At 40.1% G+C, this 13,417-nt stretch overlaps 1 protein-coding gene across 1 annotated transcript in view; it reads right to left on the bottom strand.

Moving 5' to 3' along the window:
- Nucleotides 1-12,749, bottom strand: part of NPFFR1 (neuropeptide FF receptor 1) — a 32,764-nt gene extending 20,015 nt beyond the window's left edge. Inside the window, exons 1-2 of the mRNA XM_070753952.1 lie at nt 12,715-12,749; nt 1,612-1,923 (exon numbers count right to left, since the gene is read on the bottom strand). Coding sequence (XP_070610053.1) covers nt 1,612-1,923; nt 12,715-12,730 — 328 coding nt within the window. The 5' untranslated portion in view covers nt 12,731-12,749. The remainder of the gene's footprint in view (nt 1-1,611; nt 1,924-12,714) is intronic.
- Nucleotides 12,750-13,417: the final 668 nt, after the last annotated feature.

The raw sequence follows: 13,417 nt of genomic DNA, 5'->3' as shown, positions 1-13,417 counted from the left end.
GGTCCATCGCACAGCGCCATCTCCTTTTTTTGAATTTGTCGCTTTATTTTGCTTCCTGTACATGCTTGGAAGCAAAATTTTGCGAGGGGATGTTTGTGCGCGTGCAATTTCAGCGATACTTTGCTTCCAAGCATGCATGGAAATAAAATTTAACCTTGTGAGATTTTGGCACTTTTTTACTTGCAAAAGCAAAACCTTTTGAGGGCGCAATTTTAGTGATTTTTTGCTTCCGCGCATGCACGTAAGTAAAAATTAACTGAAATTGCGCATATGTGCGCGTCCCCATCATGGCCTAGGGCCAGACTATCTTCAGGCCTGCCTTCTACCACATAGCTCCCCGCAACCGATAAAGGCCCACAGGGTTGGCCTTCTCCAGGTCCCATCGACTAAACAATGTCAGTTGGTGGGGCCATAGGGGAGAGCTTTCTATGTGGCGGCTCCAGCTCTTGGGAAGCAGCTATCTCCTAAGATCCGTACTGCCCCCACCCTACTGGCCTTCCGGAAATCTGTAAAGACCTGGCTTTTCTGGTAGGCCTGGGGCCATTAATCATTAATTGTAATTCTACCTGATGAACTACAGCCTGCTTTAGAGACTGTTCTGCCGGCATTTCTCAACCGGCCATAATTACAGGGTAATTAGTCCAGGAAGACACACACCACACGATAAAAGGAAAACCCAAAAGTTTTTATAAACAGAAAAACAGAAACAGCTCCCTTTTTAAATGTCAAAGGGATTTTCTGGTACACACAAGGCACAGGTTAAATGAAATCCAATTGCTCAACCAATAACTGGGAAATTGAGTCCAATTCTAAACTCCAGAGAGTCCACACACACAAAAACCACGATCTTGATGAAACAATGAATCAGATAAACTGCCATGAGGCTAAAACACCAGGCTGCACTTTTATCTGTAGCACTAATTACAGCAGCCCCACCCAACCACAGGTGGCCTCATTTTCTCTTGTAATAATCCTTCAGTTGTTGTCTCCTATGCATCACTCTACGCATACATGGATGTGTCATTAATTCTTGTTCAGAATCCAGGGATGATATAGATGACTGATCTCCTCCTGAGCTGTCTGCCAAACTCCCCTCTTCCCTGTCACTCACGCTTCCTTGGTCAGAGGAGATTTCGTTGGCAGATTCTACTGGGAGCAAAACAGGCCTGCGGAATGTGGATGTCTCCCCCACATCCACTTCCACATTCCTTGGGGCAGGAGCTGGGCCAGAGCTAACCACAACAGAGACCAGGCCAAATCCATGTTCAGGACAGAGATGGGGTCTTCCCAAAGAGGAACCAATTCGCTCAAAGTCCAACCTCTTTTAAATTAGTTAGCAACCCTAAATATATTTGGAGGCCTTAACATTTCTTTTCCAATTGCTACCAATCTGCCTTCCATTGTGCACCTGTATATTGCACGAGTCAAAAAGAGCACCGTGAAAATAATTACTGACCCCTCACATACTGGTTACTGGTTCCTAATTACTGACCCCTCACATAACTTGTTTCAACTCCTGCCATCAAAACAATGCTATAGAGCACTGCGTGAGCATTTCTTTTCCCCTTTCGCTTTTTCAATGTTCTCTAAATATTCTTGGCTTTCATTTACCTGTAATCAGGTTGTCCACCAGTGTCGTTGGCATGCAAAAAATCCCCACCAAGATATCGCTGATTGCGAGGTTGAGGATAAAGAAGTTGGTGACTGTTCTCATCTGCCGGTTCTTTAGCACAATGAAGCACACCAACATGTTGCCAATCATGCACATGAAAAAGATAAAGGCATAGGCAACGATAAACATGGACGCTACTGGAGAAGAATGTTGATAGTAGGGGGAGAAGGTGGAGTTCTCCTTGTAGGTCTCGCCATGGCTTGTGTTCTTAGAGGATGGTGGGCTGCTCTTGGTGGGATGTGGGATCACACCTGCGAAGGAGGAGGAAGACAGAATGACAGAGTTGGAAGGGCCTTGGAGGTCTTCTAGTCCAACTACCCATGCAAGCAGGAAAACCTACCCCAGTGATGGCAAAACTTTTTTTTTGTACAGGTGCCAAAAGGGCATGCATACGTGCAATAGCACGGGCCCGTGTACCCACACCCATAAAAATAATAATAATAATAACAACAACAACAACAACAACAAAAACAACAACAACAACAACAACAACAATAATAATTTATTGGATTTGTATGCCACCCCTCTCCGTAGACTAGAGAGGCCCCACAGAGGCTTCTCCCTGCCTTTTCCAGTTACAGTTTCAGAGGCTTGTTTGTAAGTGGAAAATGGTTCTCGAGAAGAGGCAAAAAAATCTTGAACACCCGGTTCTTATCTAGAAAAGTTCGTCAGTAGAGGCGTTTGTAGGTAGAGGTACCACTGTCCTTCCTTATTTAAACTGAGAAGTTGAATGAATATAGGTGGGAGCAAGAACAGCTTTGGACTTCCTACTTTTGGCTTTCCCACTGAGTTTTCTTGTGGGAAGCTAGCGAGGGACCTCACAACTCTTCCTCTCTCCTCTTCTCTCCTCTCCTCCACTATCCCTCCCTCCCTCCCTCCTTCCTTCTTTCTTCTCTCTCTCTCCCTCCCTCCCTCCTTTTCAGTCAGCTAAAGGTCATGACAAGGAGAGTTTCCATAGTTATAGATCCAGGAGTATTTGCAGGTTATAATAAAATAAATAGCAGCTGTAGCAACATGTTTAAAACTTTGTCTGATTTTTAATGTGTGCCACATGTGCAGATGAGAAGCAGGTAGGGCTTCACTTGTACCATCCTGACCATCTTGGTGGGTACAGATTGTTTTTCAAGGCAGCCAGATAAACTATTGAAAATAATGCAATTATATTCTCAACTGCCCGTAATTACAGGGTAATTAGTCCAGGAAGACACACACCACACGATAAAAGGAAAACCCAAAAGTTTCTATAAACAGAAAAACAGAAACAGCTCCCTTTTTAAATGTCAAAGGGATTTTCTGGTACACACAAGGCACAGGTTAAATGCAGTCCAATTGTTCACCCAATAACTGGGAAATTGAGTCCAATTCTAAAGTCCAGAAAGTCCACACACACAATCCTGAAGAGCAAAAACCACGATCTTGATGAAACAATGAATCAGATAAACTGCCATGATGCTAAAACACCAGGCTGCACTTTTATCTGTAGCACTAATTATAGCAGCCCCACCCAACCATAGGTGCCTCCTTTTCTCTTGTAATAATCCTTCAGTTGTTGTCTCCTATGCATCACTCTACGCATGAGTGGATGTGTCATTAATTCTTGTTCAGAATCCAGGGATGATACAGATGACTGATCTCCTCCTGGGCTGCCTGCCAAACTCCCCTCTTCCCTGTCTCCCCCACATCCATCTCCATATTCCTTGGGGCAGGAGCTAACCACAATATAATCAATCAGCTGATTTTGCATAGTTAGTCTAGTGGGGCAAATATTGAAAGAAGAAAAAAAACCTTCTGTAGGCTCCAAGCCCTGGCAACATAGACCATGCCTGCCAAATTCAGTTGTTCCTGAATATTTGGCCGTATTTATTATTTCCAATTCCATTCAATCCAAATGTACATAATTGACACATTTGATTCCTTTGAATGTCTATATAATTGATGTCTTTTCATCCTTTGTATCAATTTGTCACAATATGCATCAACTGCATAATAATATTCGTGGTTTTATATTGTGCACCTCCTGTTTATGCTCTATCTGTAATCACCACATAGATTAAACAACACAAAGGACATAAATTGCCCAGACGGATTTTTAGAACAATAGAAGAATTCAGAACAATTTTTCTTTGTTTGTTATCAGATTTCTGAATAAGGGAGAAATTCAGAACAATTGGTTATTTGTTCTGTGAACTGCTTGACCAACTCTCAGTTTGACTCCCTGAGACTTGAATGAAGGTGCAAAATGTAAGGTTTCACATGTGCTATTACATCAGTTCTGGAGAAATTGTGGGTACCACTCTGTTCCCTGAATGGTGATTTTTTAATAAAAAAAATATCCAGTTACTGTGAGTAGAAATTGCCAGAACCACCCGTTTTGATTCCATTAACCATGTTGTGAATGTCCTCAGAAAGAGATCATGGCAGAGGTGGGTTTCCCCCAGTTTGGACTGGTTTGCCCGAACTGGGAGTGACATCACTGGTGACATCGCAATGATATCACGGTTCCAGTTTGCATAGAAGCTGAGTTTCCGACACTGCGTGTACATCGCCATCTTGTTTTCAGCTTTTAAATTTTTTAAATTTTTTTTTTTGCACTGCCCACGCAGCATACCCACACAGCGCAGGAGAAAGGCAGCAAGGTAAGATAGAACCCACCCCTGGATCACTCACCCCTGGATCAGACCTGGAAGACCTGCATTGTGTAAGCAGAACTATTTCCATCTTTGTTATTTTCAGCAAGCAGATCAAGAGGCTTTGAAACACCCCCTTAATAATAGACTATAATTCCAAACTAGGGTGTGTGTGTTCCAATTAAGGATCATTTATTTACACCATTTCTTATTTGAATTGGAATAAGAATATATTGCTCACGATTAACTCAAATGATCCAATAATTATTTCTACCTTTGTAGATTTCATGAGGGCTGAAAAACTTGGCTTTCCACCTCAAGCTTTGGATTAGGATGGGAGTTGAGTTGGGAGGCTGGTTTGGTTCCTGGAGAGATGGGTAGTTTTGTTTTTAACTGTGTTTTAGTGGATGTTTTGAACTGCCTAGAATTATTATATGATAGAGCTGGTGATATATATGCTGTAAATGAATGAATGAATGAATGAATGAATGAATGAATGAATAGATGGATGGATGGATGAATGAATGACTAAATAAATAAATAAATAGAATTATGTTCATAGGTTGACCAACATGATAGCTCTTAACACAATAACTATGGAATTACTCTGCACTAAGACATAGCTTTTGCATATTCCTCTGCACTAAAACATAGTTTCTTCTAAACATGGTTTGTAAAATAGGTCACAACAGCTGGATTCACATGTGATATTAAAAGCTATATACAATGCAGCATAGAATTATACCACAGGCTAAGCACAAACCAAATTCAAGATATTAGGACCTAACACAAAGTATGCATTACGGCTCTAAAAAAAAAATTCTCCAGCCCCAATGGAAGCAGAAGGCGAGGGAAACTGGTCTGATTTGTCTTGAGCCACCAGCTTTATTCTTCAGGCTCTTGATTTTCCCTTTGTCACTGTAATGAACTTATTTGGTTTTCTGGAGTCACTGAAGCCACTTTAGCGGAGTATTGATAGAATATTCGCTCCCCTCGATGACCTGCTCAAGGTTTAAATTGTGAGTTTTTAGATATTTCATAGAGGTTGTAGACTCCTAAGATATTTCATAGAGGTTGCAAATGATCTAAGTGCTAAAGCCCACTGCAACAATATCGCCAAAAAGGCTTCTAGAGTTGTTAACCTGATCCTACGTAGCTTCTGCTCCGGCAATCTCACACTACTCAGTCACAAGAGTCTACAAAACTTTTGCCAGACCCATCCTTGAATACAGCTCATCTGTCTGGAACCCATACCACATCTTGGACATCAACATCCTTGAAAACGTCCAAAGATATTTCACCAGAAGAGCCCTTCACTCCTCCACTCGAAACAGAATACCCTACGAAAATAGACTAACAATCCTGGGTCTAGAAAGCTTAGAACTACGACGCCTAAAACACGATTTAAGTATTGCCCTCAAGATCATATGCTGCAACGTCCTACCGGTCAATGACTACTTCAGCTTCAACCACAACAACACAAGAGCACGCAACAGATTCAAACTTAATATTATCCACTCCAAACTTGACTGTAAAAAATATGACTTTAACAATCGTGTTGTCGAAGCGTGGAACTCATTACCGGACTCAATAGTGTCAACCCCTAACCCCCAACATTTCTCCCTTAGACTATCCACGATTGACCTCTCCAGGTTCCTAAGAGGTCTTTTGTCCCTTGTCCAATTGTCCAAATGCCTTTTGTCCCTTGTCCAATTGTCTTTCCTTTATCTCATATATCATATATATTTTCTTCCTTTCATATATCTTCTCCTCTATTTTTACATATTATCTTTTTATATATTACTTCATGTCTATTCTCTTCCATATGTATTGTGTATTGGACAAATGAATAAATAAATAAAAATAAACTCAATCTTAGCAAGATTGAGTGGCTGAGTATTCAGCACAAAGAAGCTGCGTAAAAATAAATAGAATGTAGCTTTTATGAAGCTTTTTTTCACAGCCCTAACTAGGTGCTACCAATCTTCCTGGCTTCCTACTCCCTTCAAAGAAGTTTATTTTAGACCTAACCAGGGGATAAAATAATGTGCTGAAACCTAACCAGACTAAGGACGCTAGCCAGATGAATACATGGTAGGTAGATTTTTTCCCTATTTTCGTCCCCAAAAACAAAGGTGTGTCTTATACTCTGAAAAATACGATAACAAACCAACTTCTTACAAGAGGAGCTGGATAAGAATGTAACTCAGGCAAGCACAATCACACTGCGGTAGACTGGAACCAGAGGAAGCAGACCATTTATGCAATACAGTGGTACCTCGACATACGAGTTTAATTCGTTCCAGACCTGAGCTTGTAAGTTGATCGCATCTCAAACGAATGCCTTTAGACTTTGTTCTTCGCGCCGAGATAACCAGAAGCGAGGATTTTTGCGCCACCTAACGGAAGCTTGGCTTGTATCCTGAATTTGAGCTTGGGTGTCAAACAGAAATTTCGCTCACATCATGGCCCGTAACTTGGAATACTCGCATGTGGAGCAGCTCGTATCTAGAGGTACTACTGTATCTTGGATACCAACACAATTTTTATCAAAAGGTCTACCACAGCCAGAGGTAGCAGACTACAAAACACATCCATAAACACCAACTGCTTACAAAAGACTCCTTAATTTCACAGCACACTGACAGATTCAGCCACAGTTTCATCTAGGAATCTATTAGTATCTTAGACTAAGCCAAATCCAAACATATTACAGAATTCATGGAAGTTTGTCATTCAGACAAGTCAGCCATCAATAGCAGCAGTGGGCTATGAGCCGGAACGCTAAATTGCGCTCGTCGCAGCTCATAAGTTCTTGTGGGGCCAGCACGATTTTGCTGCTGCACCAGTGGAGGCATCAAAATCATGCATGGAGCTGCAAGTGCGCCCATGTTTTGGCATGCACAGAAGCAAAACAACCTCATGAAACACGGGTGCACCTGCAGCTCCATGTGCAATTTTGATGCCTCCATAGGTGCAGCAGCAAAATCACGCTGGCCCCGCAAGAATTTATGAGCTGCAGCAGCGAGCACAATTTAGCATTCCGGCTTGTAACCCTCCGCTGATCCAAAGATACATAGAGAGAAATCACATTTTCCCACCATTCAAAGGAGACAATAAGAAAGTCTAACAAGGAAACAAAAAGACTACAACATATTCTCTCCAGCAGCAACACCCAGATAAGCAGGGATGAGCACCAGACAAACCATTAAGTGAAAAGCACTATTGATCTAATCAAGGAACTACCAAGGAGGAACACCCCCTGCCCCCCAAAACTGCCAGGACAAGCTTATGCATGTAAATAGGCAGTGATTTTAAATTCCCTTGCACTGATGTTACCTAGTTGGTAATTCAACATCTGCAAACAAACAATTAAGCTCAGAGACCACCCAAAACTCCACAGTTGCACCTTGAGCCTGCATATATCCTCTTCTGTGGGAACATTTTGAAATGCTTGAAAATTAATTGAACTAACCAGTGTTTTATAAAAGACCAACACATAACCTTTGTTTTCAGAACTTTCTTCCTAAAGGAATAATTATTTAACCTAAATAAAACACTAAAGGCTGTAATTGTTCCACTTGGAGTAACTGATTGGGACTTAAATGTATAGGAAATGGGACTTACTTCTATGGAAATCTATGCAGGACTGTTCTATCTGAAAAGAGATTTTACTCTGCACACCTCTATGGTTGCCTTCACCCATTATATCTCCTCCAAGATACTTCTCTTGCCATCTCCCCTATTTGAAGGCCAGTAGATTGAGAACACTGGTTTGTATTCTAATAAATATGCTAGTCTTTCAGATGGCATTTGATTCTTTGTTGCTCATGCTGAGGCAGTCTTGATTTATTGATACCCGGTCTGTCATCTTGGAGGTTTTGTAACCATTCAACTGCCAGCTCCACACACTCCTCGTGGAATTTGAAAATGCTGAGATTCTCTGACTTCTGCTCCATCAGTTTGGAAAATGAAACTGAGTGTCAGATTTAAGCAATGCAATTCTGACATCCCCTCCCCCCAATTTTTTTGGATCTTGGTTGAGGATAAATGAATCAAGACTTAGTAAGGCTTTTCTTGCAACTCCTTTTTGTGTTATATTCAAAGATTCTGTAATGAGATTGCAGCACAGCCAAAACCATCTCTCAGAAATAAGGCTTTGACTCCACAGCCGTACAATAGACTTTTAAAAGACCTCAGCCGTCATCAGCCAGATCACGTCTAGAGATGGGACTTTGAGAGGTTTTTTCCCCAGTCAAAGAATACTCTGCGTACGTATGTGTGTCTGTTATTTCAGGTGAGGTTTTTGATAAAAATACCTAAACTTTTTCCCAGTTATAAATGATTACACCATTTACATTCTGAAATATTTTGTTTCTTACTTTACAGGTTTGTAGACTCGCAAGGAAAATTCAAAATGGCTGCCCCCTTAGAGTTGCATCAAAAACAAAGAGCAGTGATTGAATTCCTTGTTGCTGAGGGGGAAACCCCTGTGAATATTCACAGATGATTACAAAATGTGTTTGAGGACAATGCTTTAGATTAGAGCCCAATTATTTGGCCCCATGGAAGAGGATTTGAGAGGCAAGTATTATTCTAGTGATGAGGAAGTGAAAACTGCCGTGAAGAAGTGGCTCAAAGAACAGTCAACAAAATTTTACGAGGCAGGGATACATGCTCTCATTCGAAGGTGAAACATTGATATTGAGAGAAATGGTTACTATGTTTAGAAGTAGGGCTGTGATCCTAGAGGACCAGCTTCATTTTGATTTATGCTACATGTTCCCTATACCTGTCCTCAATAAAATGGCATTACTTCTTGACTCACCCTCGTATATACATTAATTGAGCCTGGAGTAGGAATGAAGAAAGCCGCAGGTTTCTGCAGAGGAGTTACCAGAGAGAAAGATGAGTCATCTTTTTGTCCCCAAAACAGGACATGTGAAATGCATCCCCTTAGAACAGAAAATATGTGCTGAACTAAAAGCAGGAACAGAAATCCTCTCTGCAAGAAATCCTATGAAAACATTGAGGTCCTCTAGAAACTTCAAGCTAGTTATAGGGCTTTTGCTTCAAATCCCTCAACTTATCTTCCGCTTGTATGAATTGCCTACCATTGCAGAAACAACCTAAAACCATCTTTATCTATTGGACCAGATGGACTATGTGCATACTTTTTTTAAAAAGCTCTCCTTCACCTTGGCTGAACCTCTGAGCATAATTTTTAATAAATCCTTCAGTACTAGCTCCCTACCCACACTAAGGTCACTTGTCACAGTCATCCCTATCTTCAAAAAAGGAGATCCAAGCAACGTTGAAAATTACAGACCTATCTCCTTGTGTTGTGTCACCTGCAAAGTTATGGAATCAATCATAAACCAATCCATTACACTCCACCTTGAAGCTAATAACCTACATTTCGACCACTCAACTAATCCAATTGATGCGATCTATATTAACTTTTGCAAAGCCTTTGACTCAGTTGTCCACGACAAACTTCTTCTGAAACTCAAATCCTACAGCATCTCTGGACTACTACACAATTGGTTAACAGCATTCCTATCTAACAGACAAGTGGTCAAAATAGGAAGTGCCACTTCTCTTCCTGCTCCTGTTAACAGTGGTGTCCCTCAAGGTAGTGTTTTAGGACCCACACTATTCATACTATTATTATTATTTATTATTATTTATTAGATTTGTATGCTGCCCCTCTCCATAGACTCGTTTACTATACATAAACAATCTTTGCGATTGCATCACTAGCAATTGCGTTCTCTTTGCAGATGATGTCAAACTATTTAATACCACCGACAATGCTGCTACCCTTCAAAAAGATCTCCCACTTATGACTTTGACTGTAATTTGTTGCTTGCATCCTTATGATTTATATTGATTGTTTCTTGATTGCTTATTTGACCGCTATGACAATCATTAAGTGTTGTACCTCATGATTCTTGACAAATGTATCTTTTTTTATGTACATTGAGAGCATATGCACCAAAGACAAATTCCTTGTTTGTCCAATCACATTTGGCCAATAAAAGAATTCTATTTCAGCTTCAGGATGCAAAGCTTAATGCGGTGTTTTTCAACCAGGGTTCCGCCAGAAATCTGACAACACCATAGGGTTCCTTTGAAGAAAAATGGTTGAAAAACACTGCACTAGTACAAGGTGTTTGGGTCATTTATAATTTATATTGTGAGAATTTGACTACTGCGTCAACATGTGATGTTAAGGAGGATATCACTTCCAACCTTAAAAAACGGTTTATTTCTATGGGTATAACAACTTCTTAGACTGTGGGCTGAAAATTGCCCCAGCTGACCACAGATGATGCCATCAGAAGGATGGGGGGAATACAATATATCTAATATTACATATCTTGACCACAGCAAGAATCATATATGTGGAAAAACAAAAACACCCCTTCAGAGGATGAGACGATAAGGAAGATACTAGACTGTGCAGAAATGGACAGACTAACGCTAAAAGTCAAAAACCATTGTACAACACAATAGCATTGTTTAGAATATATGATACTCTGTTTTTACTTTTGTTTTATGGCAAGTGGAATGCCAGGAACATTACACTGTATTCAATATATTTAAAAAAAGAAGGATGGAGAGATTACCAGAGATTACTGGAGATTACCGGGAGGAGAGAGTACAAAAAGGGTATGCCATTTTTTAAAGAATGGAATGAAAGTCTCTCTGAAAATATTGGAATATTTAGGCAGCATGATTTGGGACTGATTTAAGGGATTTGTTGAAAATTTGATTTTGCCACCAGTGCGATTTCAAACACCACAATAGCATGTAGAATGCCATCTCTTGTTTAACAAGCATTTAAAGTCTTCATATCCTTCTCAGAAAACTGAAATTCCAAGAAAGGCTGGCACCTCTGAAACTCTCTCAACTTGGGAAAAAAGCTACAGGAAACATCTAAAACCAGGAGACGTAGGAGCCCTTGGGATATCCCAAGCAAGATCAAACATTTATTTTAAGAGAAACCTAATGAAAGATGCATGTTCTTCATGGAGGTAGAAAGATTAAATGCTGAAGCGGATGAGTCAAGAATATAATTTCTCAGGCTTGACAGAGCCACTATTTAAATAGTTAGAAGATGCTTTCCAGCCTCAAGATCGGGAAGAGAGTAGCCAAAATTCAATTGACACAAAAAGATAGGAGGAAAATGCTTTAGGACTTGATTTTTTGTATGTGTGTTCTCTACGGAGACAGACTTTGTATCTGGTCTGTAATAAAATTGTGTCTGTGTGCTTATGCTATTAGCTAGCCCCTGAGTGTGAGATTAAGAATCTAAAGAATCAAGATTTATTGTCCAGAAGATGGCAATGAACATAGAGATCATAATGCAAATAGGAAGAGAGATGCTATGCATGCACTCATATGCAAAAAAAACCAGGTTATTCATTATTCCCAAACAATGCTTTTTATCCTGTTTATAAACAGAACCCCAAAGTGTTTAGTTTTATGGAGTCATCCAAAAACATAACTGTGATAGGAGCAAGCAACTTTAATGCCTCTAGCCATTCAACAATAAAACATCTGCAAAAGAGAAATGTTTGATCTTTATCCCCCCACATTAATTTCAAAAGGACTTAGTTCTGCACTGATTCAATTCTGGGACAGCTACGTAATGAAACTCCATGGGAATGGAATGCCACAGTTTTATATTTTGGAATTCATCAGAGTTAATATTTATATTCTAGTTAATAAAATGTACATGGAATAGACTTTATTTTCCCATCTAGCTGCCCCAAGTCCACGGAGAGGGGCAGCATACAAATCCAATAAATAAATAATAATAATAAATTAATTAATAAATCTTGCATTTCCTGCAACAGGTGTTAGAAGTTAGGCAGCAGGGGCTACAGTAGTTTTAGCAATGTTCACCTGGAATGCTTCAAGCCATATACCCCAAATAAAACATCCTATTTCCAGGAAGTTCAATGGACTGGTAGAATACAATACTCCAAGATGATCCTGGAATGGCAATTTCTAAGAACAACCTCATCTGCCCTGGAAAAGTGTATAAATTAGAAATTACATACAATAACATAATTTAATTTAATTTTAAATTGGTGAGGTAAACACGTAGATTTCTCAAGCATTCAGAATGTATGGGTTCCAAAAACAAAACAGCAAACACTGATGGACTCTTTTCACTTCTATTCTCTCTGTCTCTCTACAACAATAAAGCATATTTTCCACATGGGAAAACAAAATTTAAGAAAGAGGTTATTTGGGATTGCTACCTGATCTCAGGTAACTTGATTTTACAAATCTTGAATTAGTCACTTGGGAAAACAAAATGCCAGGATTTTAGCAGACTTTCAATCAGACTATAAACAAACCAGGTTTTCCAAGAAAAAAAGAAGAATCTGAGGCCCTTACCTTCCTCGTTTTCCATGCTGTTGTTAATTCGCAGCTTCTTCTCCAACAATATCAGTTGAACTGACTGTTCAGCAGTGAGTTGAGATCTGATCCATGCTTCCTTTTAGAGCCTTACTCTCTCTTTACACAGAGGCAAGAAAATTGGATTATTTATTTCCAGGAAAGCTAGCCTGAAACTATCCCCACAGTTCTACTGAGAGCTACTGATTGCTTGCTGAGATGCTGCTTTCTTCTACACTTTTATTTCCCCCTAAATTGACCTCTCGGTTCCAAAATGAATAAAAATGACATGCATTTTTTTATTTCTATTTCAAGCTCAGGTGGTTGGAAAACAGCACTTTGTTAAAGACAGCTGAAGTCCTCAGTTAACACTGCAGGGGGATAGATAAAGATATTTTTTCAATTCATTTTCCTCCCCTGTTTAAAGGAGAGTGGGAAACATCCTTGCATACCAAGGGATGCTTTTTGGACAGGGTTCTGTGGAAATCCCTGTCAGCCCCCAACTTCTGGGCAATGGGTCACGGCTGGGTCTCTTCTATATCTTCCATCTCCTTCTGAGGAACGACTCTAAGTTGCTGGTATTTTATCCACAGCAACACAGCAGGCAGAAATATCAGCTCCCTGATGTTTGAAGCACAGTCTGCTAACTACCTTTGCTCAATGCCTGTTTTCTCACCCTCCTGAGCCTCCGGATCTCTCTTGC

This window comes from Erythrolamprus reginae, chromosome 5, assembly GCF_031021105.1.
Source record: "Erythrolamprus reginae isolate rEryReg1 chromosome 5, rEryReg1.hap1, whole genome shotgun sequence".
NCBI lineage: Eukaryota > Metazoa > Chordata > Lepidosauria > Squamata > Dipsadidae > Erythrolamprus > Erythrolamprus reginae.
The sequence above is the reverse complement of the archived record's forward strand: the minus strand, read 5'-3'. Positions and strand labels throughout refer to the sequence as shown.